At 38.9% G+C, this 22,854-nt stretch overlaps 1 protein-coding gene across 1 annotated transcript in view; it reads right to left on the minus strand.

Moving 5' to 3' along the window:
• The window catches only part of LOC145783701 (uncharacterized), a 40,268-nt gene continuing 17,414 nt past the window's right edge, over positions 1 to 22,854 (minus strand). Inside the window, exons 4-15 of the mRNA XM_082595590.1 lie at positions 12,425 to 12,489; positions 11,492 to 11,682; positions 10,499 to 10,564; positions 9,654 to 9,839; positions 9,104 to 9,221; positions 8,003 to 8,154; positions 7,238 to 7,585; positions 6,569 to 6,794; positions 5,321 to 5,438; positions 4,672 to 4,891; positions 3,167 to 4,280; positions 1 to 2,821 (exon numbers count right to left, since the gene is read on the minus strand). Coding sequence (XP_082451716.1) covers positions 1,682 to 2,821; positions 3,167 to 4,280; positions 4,672 to 4,891; positions 5,321 to 5,438; positions 6,569 to 6,794; positions 7,238 to 7,585; positions 8,003 to 8,154; positions 9,104 to 9,221; positions 9,654 to 9,839; positions 10,499 to 10,564; positions 11,492 to 11,682; positions 12,425 to 12,489 — 3,944 coding nt within the window. The 3' untranslated portion in view covers positions 1 to 1,681. The remainder of the gene's footprint in view (positions 2,822 to 3,166; positions 4,281 to 4,671; positions 4,892 to 5,320; positions 5,439 to 6,568; positions 6,795 to 7,237; positions 7,586 to 8,002; positions 8,155 to 9,103; positions 9,222 to 9,653; positions 9,840 to 10,498; positions 10,565 to 11,491; positions 11,683 to 12,424; positions 12,490 to 22,854) is intronic.

Below are 22,854 nucleotides of genomic sequence, written 5' to 3' on the forward strand. Positions count from 1 at the left end.
TTCGCCTTAAGGAATTTATTTCAATATAAACATCATAAGGTTGTGCAAAAGTGTCTCTCCAAGTCAGCAACAAGCAGCATTGCCTGACACGTTACGGCAATAATCAAGTTTTGCAATCTCGTCAGACATTAAATGGTACAAAACTACACAGTCGGAACGAAATCCGTCAGTTACATGACGTTCAAGGAAGGCTGTTGATGATTTTCGTTACGTACAGTAAATGTGCGTATATTCGGTCACACCTATTTTTTTCAGTTTTCTGATCCATAAATTTAAGTGAGAATGCGATAAAATAGGTTAATTTATGATGGTGAAAAACTTGATACGTATAATATGAAAGAGATCTTTTAGAAATATTGAACTATGCTATACCTTTCGAACTACCTTTTGCTGACAGCATAATCGAAAATCTACGTGTTGAAAAAGAAATATGTGGATCAAGACTTGGAATGAGTCGAAATCCATCTATTTCATATGAACGGAATTTTCTACGCTTTTTTTCGTTGTTCTAACGTAGCTAATCGAAAACATCAAGCAGCGTAATAATAAAACATTGGCATATGCAAGGTCGGTCAAACAAAATCGCAGGGTAAGAAAATGAAAAGAAAATTAAAATTCAGAAGGTTTCTATTCCTATACATTTCTAAGAGCATTTACGTACAATCGTTTATGTGTACACATTACACAAGTACTAAGTAGGATACACAAGATGCAAAGCACACTCATCTACCCGAAAGGAAGAGGTTCTTGTGAAACACATAGGTAGACAAATAAATTAGAACAAAACGTTGTAGCATCATCAATCAACATACTTCAAGGGCTCATTTCCATAGTGCGCATCTTAACAACGTCACTCAATGATGATGGTGGTGTTGTGGTAACATCATCTTGTACGAACAATGGCGATTTGGTTAGCTCGGCCATTACTATCCCAAGCCAGCTTAAGGAATCCCAAGCCGTGCAAGCCAGTGGTCGACTTTATTATGAAAAAAAAATCCAGTATCCACCCAGCCTGAAGTTGTTCTCTGCCTTCTGGAGCTCACAATAGTCGCAACAAAACACAAAACCCCTCAAAAGTGAATTACGTCCTTCGTGAGGAACACCGGTGTTCTATTTTACTTTGAAGGAAATTGTCTGTCCTTTTGTTCCATCCCGCATCATAAAAAAAGCATTACATTACCAAAAGGCTCACAGAGGGCAGAAGAAAATCAACTACCTTTGCAATCGTAGTTGTAAAATCCTGTTTAACGTCACCAGTGGAAGTAAGCCTCCTGGATGAGAACCATAAGCATGAACGAATTCTTTAATCAGCGGTTAATTGGTGAAGCTCAATATGTGTGTCATTGCTAAAACTTGACGTTAAAAGCACAGTAAATGAGCAAAAATGAAACAGATATCATAAAAACAAACAGCGGCAAAGCTGGCAGAAATTAAAACAAAAAACATTTGATCATTCTGAGTAAATAAAGCAAACTTACTGCGGGTTAACAAATTGAAAAAAACACTGAATCAGTTCGATTTTGTAAGTAATTATTGTGTTAGCGTCCGAAAACAACAAAAACACACAAAGAAACAACAAAATCAACGCAGTGGAAAATATCGTGAATGAAGAAGTGATGAAATAACAGGCGTGGTCCCTCGACTGTGAGGAAAAATACCAAATAAAACTAAAGCAAAAACGTTATTTCGAATTGCGTTTCGTTTTGTCATTTTTGACCGCTTTTTTCGTAGAATACGCAGCACGTATGATGCCAAAAAGAGGAGTTGATTTTGTTTTGCGCAGTGCCTTCATTGGAGATTGGTTGTTGGAACGTGGGACGACACGAGGCGGAGAAGAGGAAGGCATGGAAGAACTACGATGCACGGAGGAGCTGGAAGAAAACTCTTTCTCGATATTGCGGACCATGTCCCGAACAGGACACGGAGACAAAGTATTGGTTGACTGGAGACTTTCTTGTTGAGAGAAATCGAGAGAGACTGACGATGTTAACGGTTGTTTGCGACCACATTTTGACAGTTCACCGTCTGCTGAGCTGATACTGGATTCGGATTTGTACCGGTCCACATAAGAACGATGTCTGTCGGTGAGCCGAAACGAACGAAAAACCCCGACCCGTTTCGAAACCTGGGGTCTTGCTCCAACTCGCTCTGATTGCGTGCGACGAACGCGTGAGGTCTTGTCGAGATTGAACTTGGTGATGCAATCAAGTGATGACGGTGAAAACTTGCTGCTGTCTGGAGGACGGTACGGAGGAGGAGTGATCAAGGAGGTGGTGATGTCTTTGGTAGTTTTGCGGGGTGTGAAAAATTCGGATTCTGCTGAAAAGTTTTGTGAGGAAATGTCGCCAGAAAATCTCTTTGTTGGTGAAGACGGTGAAAGTTGATTGGAGCAGTCGAATTTATCTACTAAATTTCGCACTCTAGCATCCGGTAACCGTGTGCTGATCGCTGAAGCACCCTCCTCAAGACATTCCGTAGAAGAGGTTGGGGGAGCTTTTTCTTCCAGGTTCCGACCACCCATCAGGAGCTTGTTGATGACGGTATTCAAGGGTGATGCGGGTTGGTCTACAGTCGCACGTGGAGTTTTGGGTTTAGCCGGTTTTGACTTAGACGATTTTCCAGTAAGCCTTCTCACACTCTTTTCAATCTCTCGCGCCATTTGCCGGACAATACCTCGTCTTTTCACTGGAGCGGATTGATTCGTGAATTGTTCTAGATGCGATTTCTCGGTCAATTTACTCTTCAAAGAATCCTCACTATAGCGCGGGGTAGATGAGGAAAAGCTACTGTCATCTGAATCGCTCATCAGTTGAATTCCAACCTGCGGAGACGCGAACAAATCCTGTCAGTTCCATCTTGACCAAGTGTGATTAAACAGAAAATTAAAATGCAAATGACCGTACGCATCTGTGTAAGATTCAAACCTTTTCGATATAGACCATGAAGAATTTGGAGTAGCACAAAGTTTTTAACAATACAGCTTTGTTAGCTCTCAACAAACGCCTGCACGACTTTTGTAGATAAAAGTTGCTTGTTTGTTTGAAATGCTAATAAACCCCTTTCAAACGACATTATTAACTGAGCTAATAAACATAGCTTTAAAAACTTTTACTATAAAAATACTGAACGGGTAAAGAATGCCTCTCAAAAGAAAAACGTTGCTTACCTCTCGTATGACGTGCAAAACTTCAGGTGAAAGATGGCAAATTCTCCCTTTATCCTCTTGCGAGTTGCTATGCGTAGTGAGGTCAGGTGACGCGGTGACTGCTTCGGCAAGGGGGATTAGCATGTAAGAACAATTGTCTACAGTCGGTGGGTTGGTTTGACTGATTGTTAAAACTTCGGGGCCGATATTGTTATTATTGTTGCTGTTGTTTGTCTCGCAAGCCGACGCGTCGTCAGGGATTTCAGACGCGCTCGCTTCTGCGTCACCAATGTAGAAGCCGGATTTTTGAGAGCTTGAAGCGTCGGAAAGGTTGTCGTCTTCTGTAGGCGATTCTGCGACTGGACGAAAGCTGCAAACCGGCATCGGTGGAGACGCCGCTGCAGCTATTTTTCGACTGCAAGGCATGGACATGCTTCGGTGCATTTCACCGTCCTCACAGCTTTTGTCTTCAGAAGTGACAGCAGAAACATGTCGACTTTCAATCTCAGTCACGATTTTCTTGACAGAAAAAACCTGTGCTTCCGAGTACGACCGACTTCTGGCCATGCGGTCTTCACAGTCGCTTTCACCTTGCCAGCAGCCATCTTGCTGTGACGTAGTTTCGATATTGGCTGGTGGAAGTGATGCGGTTTTGTAGTGACCCTTTGTGAAGGTATCAGACGTGTTCGTTGCTTGCATGTCGATGCCAGAAGCGAGCTTGCTTAGTTTGTTTGTTGTGTCAGACGGGGACTCTATGACGGCAACTATCTCCCGCACGGGCACCGAGGTCTTGATTTGTCGAGACAGATCAGGTGATTCATGATCTTCTCGACTGGCAGCGCGGTCTGTGACGTCTTCAAGCGCAAGTTGTGACGTATCAGAATCGGGTGCAGGATCTGAGAACTTGGATTTGAGCAACCCGATGTCAATGTTCTTTGCATTCTGATACGAAGGGCTGTTCATTGGCAGGAATGAGGAAGTATGCAGTGGACTTTCATGAACCGTGAGCGAATCAGGGCGTGGTTGGAGCTCGCAGCTTAAAGTGGCAGGAGAAGAGGTGCGGGCCGCAGGTCTATTTGTTTGCGTCAAATTTTTCTCCCGTAATTCAACTTGGCGAATGAGATGCTGTCCACTCCTGTTCAAAAACAATGAATTAACGAGAGAAATTGTGCGATTTTCATTATCAATGGGTCAGTACAGACATCGTAAACATTCAGATGACGGTCATAAGAATATATTCGTACGAAGTACAAAGATTAAAAAGTTTTTTCTAGAAAAGGGTTTTTCTAGATTGTTTTTGATGCACACCAATCATTTCTTGACTTGAGGGAGCATTTATCCACATACTAGAAAACCTCTTCTGCAGTTAATTTAGACAGTTCGTACATTTTGTAAAGACGTTGAACCACTGTCAAACTCAGACAACCAGTCACTTAATAAAAGTTCGAGTTTGGTTTTGCTTATTCGATATAACAAAGAGTTAAACTGTCTCACGCTAAACATGTTAATGTACAAGACTTGCTTACCCGTCGTGTACAAACACGCTGTCTTCGCTGTGGGCAAGATCTTCGAGCTGCAATGCATCACTCCCAACGGGAGCGACAGCTTCGGTGTGGCGACGGAAGTGGGCGCGTTTGTTTGCAAAGTTTTTTCGCATTTCCTCCACTTTGGCGCTCCGCTCAGGATCGACGGTGGCTGGCGTCAGAAGTTCGACAGGTTCAGAGAGATTTTGATGCCGAAAGTCAGCTGAAAATTGGTAATTTAGTATTAGTTTACGTTACCCAAGATCGTATACAGTTTGACTTCGTTAATCTGACCTACCCAGTTTTGTTTAACGACATCAGTTTAGCGGGGTTGGCCAATTACACGCATCGCTAAAAACGGGAGAAATGCATTTAAAAACTCCATTAGGCAAACTGGGTGGGATAGCGGGAAATTCTCATTATTAAAGTTCTGGTTACTGATATCCGATTATATCGTTGAAAATGCGTTAATGTTCTATTGCTATACAATAATATTGAACAAAACCCCACAAAAATCTGTATTTTGTGTTATTTGTCATTTTATATTGAGAAAAAGATATAGTTTAAATTAAAAAAGAAACATGACGTAATGTTCGGACAATAGACAACGACATATGTTTGCAACAGCAAATTGCATAATAAAATTACTAACGGTGATGTACGGCATTCTTGGCGTTCGCTTGTCCTATAATAAATAAATCTTTGCTGAAATCGTTCGGTTTATAACAAGCATGGCCTTCGTCCGGCGACCAAGACTTTGGACGGGAAACCTGTAAAAAAAAAACACAACTTGGTTAGAAAGACGTTGAAACAACCTGAAAACGAAAGCAACTTTTTGCTGGTTTGGTTAAAATCCGAAAGTCGCAACAGGTTGAAATGATGCAAAAAAGCAAATCTTGGGGGATGAGAGAACAGCTTGCGGCTTTAGACAACAAAATCGCATTAAAAGGATCGAAGTATATTTTCATCGCCTCAAACGGACCACGCCTTAGGCATGACTGGCGAAGTTTGAAGCAAGCTTATCTATTTTTCTGTAAAAACAGCACTTCGTCAGCTGCGGCAAGTTAATGGCGAAACTCTCAGCAAGGCAGATGCAAGCTCGGTGAGATTAAAGTAAATGTTACAACGTATCACCACGTAACAAGATTCAAACTAGCTAGCGCACTGCCACTATGAAGATTTTTAATTAGAACTTTAAGGAAAACCGAGTCTGACGAAAATACAATTCGTTATAGTGTAAAGAGTATGATATGAATAAGCCGTAACATAGAAGAGCATGAACATACAAACGATAAAAGATCAATAAGTTGCATCAAAACAACAGCAATCTTCGTTAAAAAAGACATAATACTGCGTACCAATTTGCGACAAGAAATTCTATTGATCACGTGAAGACATGCCAAAGCTAATCTTAATACGTTAAACATGAAGTTTCCTGCACTTTTTAATTTAGCAACTTCCAAAGTCCTTAAATTGATACAGTACTTCTTTTCCTGCTGTAACCCATGTCAAGTTGCTTTAAACTCATGTCTTGATTCAACATTTACAGACGTTCCTGGTTGAGTTATTAACTCGAAACTAGATCCGTTGAGAGGCCAACTTTGGTCCAATACCTATGACATTTCCGGACCCATAAAACAAGGCACAGCTAAAAAATCACTTCTTAAAAAAACCTACAGAAGAGAAATAGCCTACTAGGTAAATCATCGAGGAAAGAGGTAAGTTTCTCTAAAAAGCAGTAGTCTCCGACATAGAATGGACAGGATGCAACTGCACTATAGAACACAGTGGCATCTTTTAAGTAGTCAAAAAAATCCAAGTGAAAATGAACAAAAGACACAGAGATAAACGATAACCAAGGCCAACCGTCAAACAAACTTGCAGTATATCAATAACTTACTTTGGGAGCAGAAATGGTTGCAACGTCCAAAAGGTGACGATTTAAGTCAAACTCTTCCGTGTCCATGGCTGCATCCACCTCATCTTGCGGAAGATTAATGAGAGGGGCTTGAGGAGTTATATTCTTCACCGGAGATGTGACAGAAGTGTTTTTTTCTTCGTTCACGTTGGGTTCTACTAAACTACTCTCAGATCGCGAGCGAAAGAGTTTATTGTGTCTTTGAGCGCTGAAAAGAAAAAGTTTGTGTCTAATGTCCATATTTTATGCAGCGCGGACATATCAATATTTACGATTGTATAATATTACAATTATATTTACGATTATACGATTCTTTACTATACGATTACGGGGTACTTAAAAAAGCGGTGCAGTAACGAGCCGAGAACACTGTTACCTAAAATTGCTTACCTCAAACCAGAAACAAAATACAGTGTTGCTTTTATGAGCTCTTATCAACATATCAAATTCATATCTCTAAAATTAAAGAGCCAATACGATACTTGTAACATACTCGTTTCTTTGTAAGTTGAAACTGGAGTGAGCGATTGACAAAAGATTCAGTCTTTAATTTGAGGAAAGTAGCAAGACCTGTCACTTTTGTATCTCACGTTTTCAGAGTTTTGGTTCAACATCGCAAACGCAGTTTGTGCGCAACAGAAGAAAGATTACCTTGCAAATAAAATACCCTCGTATTCGTTCAGTTGTTTTTGAAAGGAAGGATTCGGACAAATTATTGAGCGGCAGGACTTGACATACTCCAAGGCGCATTGCTTGCTCCATTGCTTCTCCTTCATAAGGTAAGCACAGACGGTCGCAGATGAACGGCTGATCCCCATCCTGCAGTGGACGAGGCATTTTCCTCCGGATTTTTTTGCCTCCGCTATGAACTTCCAGGTGTGGTTCCAGTGAGGAAGAAGTTCTGACTCTTCAACATCGTAAAGTGGGATTTTTTTGTAACGGAAATCCTTTGGGAAAAAGCTGTCGATCTCGATGGTAACATTAAGGATGTGCGTGATCCTGAAAATAGAAAATCTTGAATTTCCGTCTGGAAAAAGTAACACTTTCTGTGAATAAGTTTGTTTGAAACATAACCCTTAAGTTCAATTGATTACCACGTTATAACCAACTACAAAATACATACCATCCCTTTTTAAAAATGGAACATTGTAATTGTGGTATTGAAAAATATCTTTTGTTGAAAAACATCTGTTCACTTTTTAATGAAAGACAAGAATTTGAACTAGTGTTTTGAAAACGACAAAATTCATCAAAGTACTGGCTCATTACCGACAACCTCGGTGTATTTTCGTCACAGAATTTTCCCACAGCTTCACCAAATTAAAAAAGAAACAAACAAGTGGTCGTTTACGTCACATGGTAACCGGTAACGTTACCACTCCAGTGACGTTTCTCACAGTTTGAAACGGGACTTACCCTAATTCTTCAAGTTCTTCAAGATTGCAAGCATTCCATTCCGAGCCCAAATATAAATAGTCTAGAATCTTCGACGGGCATTCCATCTGGCCCATCACTGTCATCATTTCACTGTCAATGTATTCCTTGTAACCACGCAAATCCATGTCGACCTGGACAACGATGAAGCATGGTAATACAAAAGAATTTATTTTCAAACCAGTCAGCTCAATCACAAAAAGCTAAAAATTGATTTCGATCTGCTAGCAGCTAGATCAGCGGTTCGCAACCGGGAGTACGCAAAAGTTTCAAAATTTTCAGTATGATTGATAATACAACAGTCAAAAATTGGTTATGTTTTATTTTATTTCTGCATTACAGTGATTTCCAAACCGTGTGTCGCGACGCCCTGGTGCGGCTTTTGAAATTTTAAAGGGCGTCGTAAAAAGCTTTGTCGTCACGTCGTCCTGACCAAAAAATTTCATACAAAATGTTAAATCTTTTTGTAAGGCCATGTGTGTTCAACATAATTCTTTTGAGATAGCAGATTGTTGAACGATGATTAACTTGGAAATGCAAACTTTAGTCAGCAGGCTATCAGCATTGACTGTAATAACGACGAAACATTGATTACAAATGAAAAGGAGGGGAATTCTTTGTAAAGTAGCAAAATTCTATTGTTTTTCGATGAAATTCATAGAAAAAGACCAAATCAGCATATAGATTACTGATTGTTTGTCCTGTATCTCAACACATAGCTCATCACACAACTCCGTCAATGTCACCAATCGTCAAGTGCGTTGCGAGCTCAGAAAATTCTTCTAAGTGCGTCGGTTTAAAACTTTTAAAACATTTTGTTTCCATTAGCAGACGCCATATACTAGCCTACCTACTAAAGTTTCAGATAGGATTTTTAGGGTCCGCAACCGTTTTGAGGACACCAAAAGGAGTCCGCCAAGACAAAAAGGTTGAGAACCACTGAGCTAGATCATCTTTTGACACGGGAGAAAGATGTTGTGTGCCTGTCTCGTGCCATGTCAACCATTCATTGCTGGCACGCTGTCTATTTCACTAACTTTGAAGCTGACAGGTAAAAGCGAAAAAAACAAGCTAAATGCATACCACGTTCTCGAGTGCAAGCCGGATGTCCTTGGACGTACAATCATCTAAATCCATGTTCATCATGACTTCTTTCAACTTGTTGCGAATGAGCTTTTCAACATCATGGCGCCCGGGGTCACTGAAACGACGCGTTGTTTAAACATAATTCTTCCAGGTAGCAAACTTTGTCCTATTCACATTGATTCAACGTCTACACACGTTGATCCAATACAAAGAAGACCGAGTTTGCTAGGTGGGATTACGGCAATGGAGAAAATGCATCATCAAAATGGGTAAATACTTCATTGAAATCTTTGGGAAGTATGTGTAATTGTGTAATACAAATGTGCTTGGGGTGCTTATAAATAAAGTCGCATGAAATTTAGAATAAAAATACAGGATATGTTGCCGATAATAACATATTATTATGAAACAAATGATCAACCTAGTGGAGCAGTCATCACTTTAACGTCGCTTAATGTCTAGCGACGTAAAAACGATGTAAGAGTGGTGAGTTTTGATGACAGGGTACCACGTTAACAAAGGTCAGGTAACTGACGAAATGACTTACTGATGTATAAACAAATGTTCATTGGTTGAAAACAGATGTTCCCTGAACTGCCATTCTTTGATGTAGAGCAAATCGGATGAGATCTTGCTGCTGTAGTAGCCCATCCAAGTCAAGTACAGACTCCCTTCGTAATAGTTATTTCTCAACGCGACGTCCGCGCACCGATGCAGTGACTGCAGTGCGGACCTGCAGCAAGATAGAGAAATGTGACTGGTTGAGAAGTCATGCAGAAGTTCCAACGTATTTCAACATTGTAACAGACTATCGCCATGACCATATTAGGTCATGGAATCCATTTAATTGTGAAATTCCGTTTTCTGTGAAAAGTTGTGAAAATGTGAATAGTGACTAATAAGCTAGGTTTTGAATAATCGAGGGGATGTTCAAAAGTAATATAACATTACTTTCTGGTTTTTCTTCGTCCCTAATATCACGCTGAATACGGTGTTCGTTGTCAACTCACATGATGCAACGTGTTGGTTCCAATATCCTACTATAATCTACAGGCCTCAATAAAGTAAAAAACTTTTAGGTTGAGTTAAGATTTATAGTTAGGCTACGTGGTTTTTGTATAAACATTACGAAAGGCTGCGCAAAACTGGTTGTAGACAACGGTTAATGATTGCCCGTTGGCACATTGCAGTAACCTCAAAGCTACTTCAAGTGCAATCCAACACCAAGTAAAACCGAATATTATTGATAATCTATGTTCAAAACTTCAGCGATTTCAATCCCAGCTACCAAAACCCATTCTTTTTGCATGTATCCAACGCCTGTAGACGTTGTAAAAACAGGGTTTTGTTAGCTGAGACGTCACCAAGAAACTAGGATCAATAGTATCTTACCACATCGCTTGGACCGACACTGGCTTGAATGAGTGAACGACATCATGGCGTTCGATGTGAAAACCCCTGGACAAAAAATCGACTTTCATATAAATTTATCCGGCACGAAACCATACTTCAACAAACCATATTTTTTCTGAGAATTTTATTTGGACAATAACCTACGGGCGATGTTCTTCAAGAAATAAGCTGTTTTGTTGATAGTTGCGTCGTGGTTAATACATCTTGTGCAAAAAATCGCAAATAGCTGAAGATAATTATCCGAAAAGAAAATCAAGATAACGCATTAAAATGCTCACAATAGACATTACAACAATTCACAAATACGTGAATCAACTTTAAAACACACGTAAAACTGTTGGAGATGTGGAAAGCAACGTATAATTTGTCACGATAATTGCCTAGCCAGCAAATATGGTCTTTCATATCGTCTAAACGTTTCTCGACGTTGAAATGATGTAGAAACGGCAATTTTTGCTGGCTGGGTGCAACAAGCTGTAAAGCCACCAAGCAACTTTTTGCGTGAGAACGTTTTTGGACTAGCACGTTATAATGGCACGTGTGGTCTTCTGCGGAACAAACGCGTATGCCAACTGCCGATGTTAGAGCTGACGTTAAGAGTAATGACACGACTGAACCTAGAAGTGCACCTTTCAAAAGGAGAGATTGATATGTCATGAGGTTAACCAGAAACAATTGCATTGAGCAAGAAGATACTGCTCGGGGTGATGCTTAGTGAACACAAACATTTCACTGCACAATAAAAACGGTTCTTTAGCTATCATTCAAGTCATGATCTTATATAGGTGCTGACAGTTTTTTGATAGACCTTTAGAAATATAACAATCATGGATCAAACTGCATTCTCCCTCTCTCCATTTTGCTTTAAAGAAGCCTGGTCTTTATCTAGGAACATCACGGTCGACCAATTGGCGCATGCCTGCCCACCCCCTTCAAAATCAAATATGTTTACAAGGACTTGCCACTGCTTACCCGTCACCGTCCAAGCGAATGCTAGTGTCAGTCCAAATTGGCAAGACCAATCCAATGGTACATGTTTTGCTTTCCTTCGTTTCAAAGTCGCAGCCAACTATGATGCTTTCATCAGTGTCTTGCCTTCCTGTCGTGCTGACGATCACGAGGTAACGTCTGTGGTCCTGATCCCAGCTTTCCAAACGGACAGCCTGAATACAAAGGGAAAGTGAAATCAAAGTCAATGCCACCACATGCTAAAATGATTTCACACATGAAGATATAGCAAACTAACATTGCAAGAATAACAACCATAAAGCTCAATGTGTTCATTTTGTCTAAACTAGCAGAAAAAAAAATTAAGGAGTAGTGACCATGCCGTCCATATCAAATAAGTACAAGAAAAGTCACTTCTTCAGAGGCAAAAAGAGAATTATGACATTTAGGTGCAGAGACGGGAACGTGTGTCAGGTAGCCGCACTCACTGTGGCGCCGGGTGCCTCAGATACTACCTTACTGTGACAAATGCAACTCAAAAGATAAGCCATGGTTAAGAAGATTTATCTGAGACCTGTATTTTGCCTGGACAAATTATTGTGGCAGAACTATATGGCGTAAACCTACAGCATTCCTTGTTCTACTTGGAAAATAACAATGCATATTTCTGCAGTGTTCTTTTATTATTCCTACTTCAAGTGGGGCCGTAAAGAAGATGGAGAGACTGTTTGGCAGAAGATATGAAAATAATAGAAGTGAAAAAAAATGTTGCTGACAGAGTGATGCGGTGGACTGCAAACTACACCGGCGACCCAACTTGAAGTGAGCATAAAGTCAGAAGAAGAAAAGGACACATTTCTGCAGTGTTGATGTTGGAAAAAAATTGAGAGACATACTGTATTCACAAATCATTTGTTCATCAGTTTGTAACTGATTACGCTTGGAGCCTTTACCCACCAATTTGATGTTGTCTTGCGGGCGCAGATGATGAAATATTGCACGAAGGTGAGTTTGTAATTCACCTGAAATATAAATTGAATGATATTTCTAATGGTTCGACTGCATGTGTAATGACAAAAATAATTAAACATCGTTGCATGTTGATGCTTGATGTAATTGACGGACGAAGAAAGATCTCGCAATTATGTAAACAGTCGTTTGAATTGAAGAAAGCAGTTTCACTTTTATGAAAAGTCGTTTATTGACAAAAAATAGTTAAGCGTCCCTATATGAATCATTTTTATGAAAATGTCGTTCGCAATTCCGTTACGTCAAAAGTGACAATGCTTTCAGAAAACGTCATATGAGCGTTGATACGTCACGGAGGATCTACCGGAACGGATCTGTAACAGCAAATCAACCTTTTTTACATTGATTCAACGTCTAAAGGTGTTGAATCAATGCAATAAAAAACTGATTTGCAAGTTGGCCAACAGCAAACTTCCAAAAAAAGGAAAAGGGTGCGCAATGCAATAGCTTTAACATATTAATCATGTTCAACACTTCCTATTAAAATATAAACAACACGTCATCGTTAAGAGTGAAATAACAACCAAACAGCAAATCAACCACTTTTACATCGATTTAATGTCTATAGACGTTGAATCAATGTAAAAAACAGTTAATTTGCTGCCTGAGATTGTAATAGCACAGGAAATGGTACACAATTGAAAATACACAACTAGAACCGAATATCAGGTAAGTCTTAATTAGATGTTGTGGAGACGAAGAGTTAATAAGAAGTAATATAGCTCCAGTGGACGCAATAGATCACTTTGAATCGATTTAACGTAAAATACAAAACAATATTCTTTGTCAAAAACTGCTGTTGGATAGAAACGCAATAAAAACCCAGCGATTGAAGACTCCGAAGATGTGGTAGCTCAGTGGAAAACCATCGTTTGAATTAAGCTACAAGCCAAATATTTACCAGACATAGAATTCGCCTTTTCTTTGTTTTAGCAACAACTGCACAGCAGTGTATGATTTGGCTTGTAACCTCTTCGGAATGTTTACACAAAGGCGTTTTAATATATCCGTCACTGAATAAGCGTCTTTCCAATTTGTCAAGCCACGACGCAACAAACACTAAACACTGTAATCTTCGCCGACAAGACCGACAATTTTTTGACTTGCAAAAAGCTAGACGTTGAATGAACACAAAATAACCAACACAAAACTTGGCCGAGTTAACACAAAGTTACACAGTTTGGTTGCTGTCATCCATTCGCGGGAGTTGACAAACGGTATGTCTCCGGTGTTTTGTATTTTTTCATGGCGACGATTGAATTTACAACTATCGCATCTGCAGGGAGATTAGGATTTTACTCCTAGCCAGCAAATTGTCTTTTTGCATCGTTTCAACGTCTGCTCGTAGTCATACATTTGTTAACTTTTGTGAGCTGAGCCGCTTCACTAAACAGCCGTTGATTCTTCCTTTTTGAAAAAGAGAACCCTTTTCTCTTTATATAACAAATACGGACTTTTGGGTCCGCGACTTGTAGGCGTAGACACGTAAGTGGGTACTGGGTAGGCAATCTAGGCATATGTAATATGCATGGTAGGCGCCCATACTGTGGCGCCAGACAATGTAAGTAGGTGCTGCCACTCTAAGGCGCCACACCGCTTTTACATGTGCCCACTGCCAAAACTATTTGGCTTGCCCATCGCAGAAAGTATTGGCCGAAGGCTTAAAAATTATACTGACAAAAATTAGGAAAGTTATAAATTTGCTGGAATTAGTGGCGAATCCTAAATGCTGCACAGCATCCGACAACTTTGCAACACTGAAACACAGACGTGTGATTTAGAAAAATGAATAGTTGCATTAAACTGGCTGATTAATCAAAATAGGTATTATCTGAAAATTATACGTGGGTAGCTTCTTCCGAAACATATTCATTAGTCATTACCAAAATAGAAGAGAACCAAAAATATACAACAGTTTCTGCTTCGAGTTGACTTACAGAGTTTCGCAAATCTGCTGAGATTCAGTGAATTACAAAATTAGCATTGTTCGGTATCAAATGAAGTTCTTGAGACAATGAGACATATGCATAACATGTACTTTTGTACCTGGAGGCAGCTTGAACTGGATCTCGTGTTTTTTCATCATAACGCGAACAGCGACATCATATCGCTTATGTGATCGCGATCCCCATGACGATTCAGATTGGGACTGTGGGATGGGATTGGGATAAGGTGGAGCAGTACCCAAGGAAGGGGGTGCCGAGGCAGCAGTGGTGATTAATCTCTCTTTCGGGCTATCCCGAGCATGCTTAAGGTCAGAGTCCGTGAAGTATCTTCGGCCAATTAAAGGCTGCTGGATAAATTGTTTCGAAGTTGGAAGGCTAGGCATCACAACAGCACATGAACACATCGTCGCACGACCAAAACAAGTGATAATAAATCTACTTATAGCATATTCGACTTAGAACGAGATCTACAGAACGCCTGTGATTTCCAAAAATAGATTAACTTTTCTCCTAACCGAACAAGCGAAAGCTGAAGCAACAGAACACCTGTAAGTCCATTTCGAAGAACTTAGATTGTCTTAGCCTAGCCTTAGCACAATGTATAGCAGTTCACACGTTGCCATATGGAGACAAGGAAACAGACACCGTGAGACACGGTCTACACACAATATGGTGTAACTGAGCGTTGGCTTTAATGTATATAATGTTTACATTTCACCACAAATACCTCCAATATCAAGTAAGCAGCAAAACCTTTCCACAACTTTAAATCACGTTCCTACACGTGGAATAAAAATCGTTCAAAGAACGCTGACTGTGGAACCAGGAAGCGTGGCGCTCTTGCAACAAGAAGGCTAGTGGACAGACAGAGCGCTTCCTTTGCGTCGAAAAACTAAACAAATTTTCCATTCATGACAAAGTGGGTACGGGACAGATCAAACAAAAGATGACAAGGATAAACAAGTCTCATGTAATAACTAAGACACTGTTCAGGTTTCAGATTGATTAACACCATTCCAATTCAGTATATTAAAGCTGTCAAAGCATGTGATCCCTGAGGCTTTGTTTGATAGCAAATAGACTAACAATCAATAAACGAAGAATTCTTTGTACCTTAAGGTAGAGAATAATGTGTTATGTGATCATGACTAATACCGAAAAGGTACAAGCACCTGAGGGTCAATGAAAAAAAAACACAAAAATATTTTGTGCTTCTATGACAATTTCATACTTGTTGGCATATCATGTCGTCGTTAAACAGCTTGTTCAATAAACAATCCTAATAGCTGCTTCAGGCGAAAATGCAAAAATGTGAAAAACGACATCAATTACTATCTATGCAAGCCCAATGTTTTTGGCCGAACTTTCTGATTAGAAAGGTCTTTCCTTTCAATTGCATTATTCTCTGTGTTTAATCTCTCAAATAGGCTACAAGGCAGCAGTTAACAGTGCTGGTGACAGCTAACTTATGTGACAATGACAAAAGTGTAATGAATCCCGACGATAGATGCGAGCCGAAGATTTTACGTCACTGTGTGTGACAAATTGTTCATTCGCTATAGAACTGCTGTACTGCCTAATAGTGGAAATAACAAGCTACTACTGCAGCAACGCCAAAAGGTTGTCAATAACTCACTGATCTATACCTTTCATTTTTCCGCTTAACTAAAGCACTTTTTAAAAAAATCTTTGTAACTCTAAGCACTTTCAAATACATAAACAGCATAAGCAATAAGTCGAATTCAAGTGACTTTCACAGTCAACAAGGTTTTACATTCGAATGATATGAGAGAATAGCTATGAGAGAAACATTACAGCCAAATATAGCTAACTGCATAGTACATACAGACTAGTTCTAATGCATAATCACTATCGTTGCAACTGCCTTCAACTTCCCAATCAAGCGACATGACTTATTTCAATAATCTTAATGCAACGCAGAGTGTATGAAAGTCTATTTCCAAAAATAGCCATAACGCGAGGTCACTCTGACTGCCCATGCAAAACAAATGTCTGCAGGAAATCTACAGTTTAGCTTTAAATATTGATTTGTCTTGTTACAAGCTGCTTTGTGCTGGTTTTTGCTTTCACCCGTATAAGGCGCGGCTGCGCACGCTGCCTGCTTTCTGGTATCACAAGAACAACTGGGTAGCTCAGCTGTGGACCTATTTGGAAATGCAAAATGGAACCTTAAGGTTGACTTACAAAGCCTCAATGGACGTTAATCTGTCTCTGATTATGCCACAAAGATAGATAAACATATTTTCACCAAAAGTATTGACAAGCACTGCACCTTTTGTCAAACAAAGTATTTCGCATTGAGCACTGCCTAAGTAAAGACAAATATTCCGGCTTGAGTGTTGCTAGTTGTTCTCTACAACAGTTAAAACTTTATGTAACCTCAGCTGTGACAATTTTTGCTGCTCTAACAGCTGATTAAAGGAAAAAGTTTTTGCCGATTACTATTTACCATGGGAGAACAACAACACGAAGATCTCTGAATTAACAAACCAACAAAGCTTTCCAAGTGCTTTCGTTTCAATTTAATCGATTCATTCATTGCAAATATAGTTCGGTTAAATTAGGTATCTTCAACCGCTTGTTATTTTTCTTACATACGCTGACGCTTGTATGAAAAGTACAGTTTACGATGGCATTGGAAGGTCTATAGTCTGCAGCGCTTGGAAATGCTGTGTGCAGCGATGAATAATTCAGGATGTGAAAAAAAAATAGCACACTAATTAGAAAAAAAAGCTTAACAAAAGAAAGTTGCTTGCAATACAAGATGATTTGTAAACCATTTGTTGTACTTTCCACTTTTTTGGTCATGTATGACAACAACAACAACTTAGTTAAACTGACTTCAGACTAAAACAATTTCAATCTTCTAACACTAACTCAATCTCAATTAGAAGAAGCCACCAAGAAAATTTTGCTGGTTTGAAACAGATTAGACAAGTGAAAATGCCACTATTGAACATACTTGACTTTGTCAACAAATATTATTTCTTATAGTCACGACTCTGAGTCACGAACTGAATATGCAGGCATGAAAGCTGTCACTGATTTGCGCTAATACTCTAACTGCCAATAGTTTCGAACGCGATTTCATAAAACTGACCTGCTTAATAAAGAGACTACTTTGTGCGGGGAAATTCGCCGAGCATGAAGTGAAAACTGAAAAGAGATTTTTAAACTGGCAAAACGCGTCATCAAATGAGTCTACTGTAGGACGACTTAGCAGTCAGCAGATCAGTGCTTTTGTTTTACATTGATTCGATACAAAAATGTAAAAATGGCAGATTTGCTGGATGGCTTCTCAGTTATAAATTCCTCCGGGCAGTTGAATTCGACCGCCCGCTGCAAAATTTTTTCTTAAAAAAGTTATTTGCAGTAATGACTGAGGATAGAATTACAAGGCTAATCTGTTTTTAATTTTAACAGCAACTGAACATCTTGTTGCGTTGAAATAACAAACATAAGATAGCGGTTTGTCACCAAACAACAATATCGGCTGACACATGCACATACTTCAAATGTTTCAGGGCATATTTCACGGTCGGTTGAGAAGTTTAAAGGCAAACTTTCAGCATAACTATCGGGCATGCTTTCCTCATCCCAGCAAATTAGCGTGAAATCCTCAAGATTAGCCAAAACCGCAATTCCTTTGTCATTTGTCAAGGCTGGATGAGAAGAGCATATAAATAAACTTTGTAAAGCAACTCATAAAGTTCCAGTAAAACTCTGCTATTATATCACTACCCACATTCCTATTAATTAACTGATTGGTGGTTAAGACTAATCAGCAGACGCTAGTCTCGTATTCTGCAGTAAGCCAAAAATCGCTTCAAAGTATAAGATGCATAGTAAGTGACGCAGCAACTGTAGCTTCAAAATTAAAAATCGCTTCAAATTAGCACTACATGTGCCTACATCACTCACAGAAAAAATAAATTTCAGGTAACAACGCGCTCTGTGCGTCTCCACTGTCAATGCAATTGGCAACACGGCTGAGTACTGCGTCGATGTGTTGGATACAGCGGTTTACGGGAACAAACAAAGCTGATGTCATAGCGAATGTATTTTTCCTTGCCACATTAGGCAAATATCACAAAAGGCGCGGTTACGAAGAAACGGAATCACAAACAAGAAGTTTTCAAATCAAATAGTTACGTTTTCAAGTATATTTCTGAGAGTAATGATAGTATAATTAGTATATATCTTGTGTACATATTGTCTATTTTACGATTTCACTATCAAGCTTGCTACAAATACAATCGACACCCTTTCATAAACCTTGAGTCTCAGGAAAATCTATCAACAGATTGTACAATACTCGTTTTTTTGTTATTCACTGTTTATTCGTTGTCTTGACCATGCATGTTGCCTACTCTATTGAAGAGAAATGGTACGTTTGAGCAAACAAACAGCAATTGAAGCCAATACGAGAGTTAAGCTGATGCTGAACGGCTATATATTTGCCTTAATAGTGGGTCTGAGGACTTCCCGAACGAATCTACAGTAAATGATTCTTGAATCAAGTGCACGCGACGTAAAACTCAAGCACTTTCTAGTGTTTATTCAGGAAAGAAACTTTTTGGTTTAAAAGTCTATTCGTTTACACATAATCAACATTTTAAAAAAGTGATCAAAGAAAATTGCATCATTTTTGAGACTGAACAATTGCCCTTTCAATAACTTTAATTTGATTTCCAAACTAGCTGTCAACGAACAACCCTGACGATCGCTGAATAAGGATTTCCTGTATTAAAATGTATTCATAATCAAATCACTTCATAAAAAGCCCTTGAGTGGTCTTCCACTTTATATCGTTTTGTTAGTCTTTAAAAACAAAACTGGCCGAGCTACTGTTGGCTTGGGAGCATTGGCGACACTTACTTGCTAACGTGTCGTTTTACAGCTAGCTATTGAAACTATCACTATAGCACGCGATTCTATTTTTCAGCCTATTAAGTGATTTGTTCAAATTTTCATATGACTAAACAATGGTTTCAATGTTTTTCACTTCCTTGTACAATGTATTGCCGGTTTAGTGCCGCTTGTCCTGGTTATTGAAGATTTTTCTACTTGTCTCAAACCAACACAAAAACCCAGTCTATGCAAGAACTGTACTGTTGTCTGCGAGCACTTGTTCAACCGATGTCTACAGTGTTTAGTGTCTCACTTTCATAGTTGTTTGACTGCCACTTGAGATTACACACCAATGCGTGAACGAGGCGAGCTTACTGTTGGTTTTAAATTGGTTGCGTCAGTGCATCACGTGTGACGTCACGACACGTGAGCGACCTACAATTCGGGTTATAAACTTTAGGTGGGATATTGAGATAAACAAAGCATGAGCAAGATCTAAAATAAAAAAAGCTACGATTGTTTTGTAGATGACACATGATATGTTGCAACCAGTAAGCAATCGCCTCTTCCATCTTTCTGACATAGAAAATAAACATATTTTTATAGCTTTGTGCAATCACATTTTTATGGCGTTGGCCTATGTCACCTACTCTTGCATTCTTTTCAAGCTGATTTCGCATAAAATGTATTGCATCAAGCAGTTAAACTTTAACGTTCTGCAAAGCATCAGTTTTCTCTCTAGCTATGATCTATTTCGAATAGCGTTATACTGTACATTCAACAGTGAATTACGCATCAAATTTGCTCTATTGTTTAGTACAAACGAGAGTTTCTTTTTGACATAACCAGCACTTCACCGACGATAAAACAGCAAAATATAAATTACAACCAAAACTTTTCATTCACCAGCCATTTCATTCAAGAATCACGACCTATCTGAGCACTGAACAGTCTTCCACACAGCAGTAATGCCTTTATTACTTTATGTTAAGCTCTGTATATTGCCATTTTCATTGTCTGTAGTTGTGACAGATAGGTCATAATAACGTATTTAGTAAGTTTAGAAGAAGTAATGTATTTTTGTTCACATAAAAAAAGCACCTAGTCACTATACATTTCCAAAACTACCAAAACTTAGGCTGTAATTTACTATCATCCTACGACGTAACATTTCAAAGCAGAAAACGTTACTGTACCTAATTCCTGACACCAAAATCCATCATTTTTACATTGATTCAACGTCTGCAGTCGTTGAATCAATGCAAAAATGACGGATTTTGCTTCCAGGGATATGACGTAAGTGACACTGAAAAACAAAACGTTTCATACACATTTGTTAGCTATAAATTAACCCTGAAACAAAACACACAGTAACAATTTCTTGCAACTGAAACAATGTTACATAAATGCTGTTGAAATGTTGTATACAACCATGAAAAAAAACTACTACAATCAATCAAGGTGATTTAAGTTTCATTACACTTAGCTCATCTAAAACAATTACCCGAATCAAGATTTTATTGGAATAAGTCCTTCCCGATGACAAATCAACTTTTGAATTTTTTCCACACAACGAGACCGCACACAACCGTGAGTGCTAATAGAATACCAAACTTCCTTTCACCAAATTTTTTTAGAAAGTCACAAAAGTTTTCAAAAAGCAATCAGCATTCGATAAAGCACACCGTACAGAAATTTTGCAATTACTTTGATCCAGATAAGAGCCAGTGAAGGAAGCTCACACCATCAAGTCAGACGAGGCTAAGAATTCATGAGATATTGTGAGCACAAAATAATAGTAAACACAACATATTTTTACTATAGCGGAGGTGTTTAAATCTACTCTAGTTTACACCTGACCCACTGTATAAAGATAAAATTTACGTCAACAGATTTTTTTAGATTAGATTTGAACATTTCTTGCGTGGTCTGTCTCTTTTGCTTCAGTATATTTATTCTGTGATAAAGTAGACCTCAAGTTGAAAACCCCCGGACTTTACTTGCTTACTGGAGTTTAGCTACAGTAAAAACTGAGCTCCTGAACTGCACATACGGATACGACAAATCACTCCAAGCAATTAACAGCAGAAAAAAATAATTGAAATTGGTTAAGCCAGTTTTGATTGACGTTAATTTTCTGTATTTCATGCAAATGACTGACGGTTCCAGCGGCCACGACAGCGCAGCTGCCGGGGTCCAATCATATTTTTGTATGGAGAGTTGCGTAACGGTAGGAATCGGAAATATCAAGCTGAATTACTGCTAAATGCTGACAAAAACAAACGCTGAAAAGACCGCGGTCCCAACCTTTGCTGCCATGACTAAAATCTCAATGCGAGACAACGTTAATGTGGTACACGACCAGTTCAAGCAAATATCAATCAAATGACGAAAGTATGACGACACCAGCATTTCACTTTCCTGTTTATAAAGCAAAACAAAGGTTGACTTCTCCTTAAAGGACTGACGTTACACTACACCGGAAATATTGCGAGAAAAACCTTGCTGAGACACTCAATTTCACCATTCACGATGCTTATATACATTTCACACAATTGTGTGTGACTGTCCGCAGACTGTGCATCAGAGCCGGCACAAAATCATCATAACTTAAAGAGGTGACAATAGGTACATCAACTTTCTGTAATCATTTGTTTCTATTCACCTACAGTTAGTGCTTTTGCCTCATGTAAGATCGCTTTGAACACTGAAAAAGTTTGGATGTCCGCAACATAAGTGATGAAATAAAAGGACAAATTAAATGAGTCGTTTTAGTGTTTCACTGACGTTTCGCGCACTATAACAATTCGCATCCTCACAGAAAATAATACACATTAATACAAAATTTGAAAACAAAAATTGTAGTAGCAGTGATGGAAAAAAAGCTTAATTTTAACAAATGGTAAGCGAGAGGTACACATAGTTATATGGTGTTACTTTTACGTCGGATAACATAAAACTTTCGCACAATCACGTGTGGAAGGAAACAGAAGAGTAGAACATAACATATCACAGTTTGGAACTTTCTCTTGGTTATATCTGCACATGCTTGATTTAACTTCTTCGGGCCTTTTGCAATTGCATCTTTCATGTCATCCAACGTAAAAGGAATTATCTTAGCATCTCTTGTTCACAATGTTACATCGTCACGAGAGTTAAACTATTTTACCTTTTTTCCAATTTCATATTGTATCTTATTCGTTTTTGAGAATGCGCATTATTATGCTGCTAGAAGCGTTAGTGTAGCAATAAAACAATGTATATATTATATACATGTCTGCTTTCACTTTCTCATCAGATTAGGGGGTGTTAATTGGCTTCTTTTTTTATTCAACTTTAGCCCTGGTTTCAGAATACAACAGGACATTCTGAAAAAACATTTTAAAACTTCCATCCAAAAAACCCTCCTCCCACCCATTGAAGATTACTTTTTGCGTTGAGTTGCCTAATGCCTATATTGTATTAACGTATACAATATATTACGTATACAATACAGGCTTTTTGTATACACTTTTTGTTTATGGCATTTAAAGTTAAAAT

Source organism: Aplidium turbinatum, chromosome 14 (genome assembly GCF_918807975.1).
Source record: "Aplidium turbinatum chromosome 14, kaAplTurb1.1, whole genome shotgun sequence".
NCBI classification, from domain to species: Eukaryota; Metazoa; Chordata; class Ascidiacea; order Aplousobranchia; family Polyclinidae; genus Aplidium; species Aplidium turbinatum.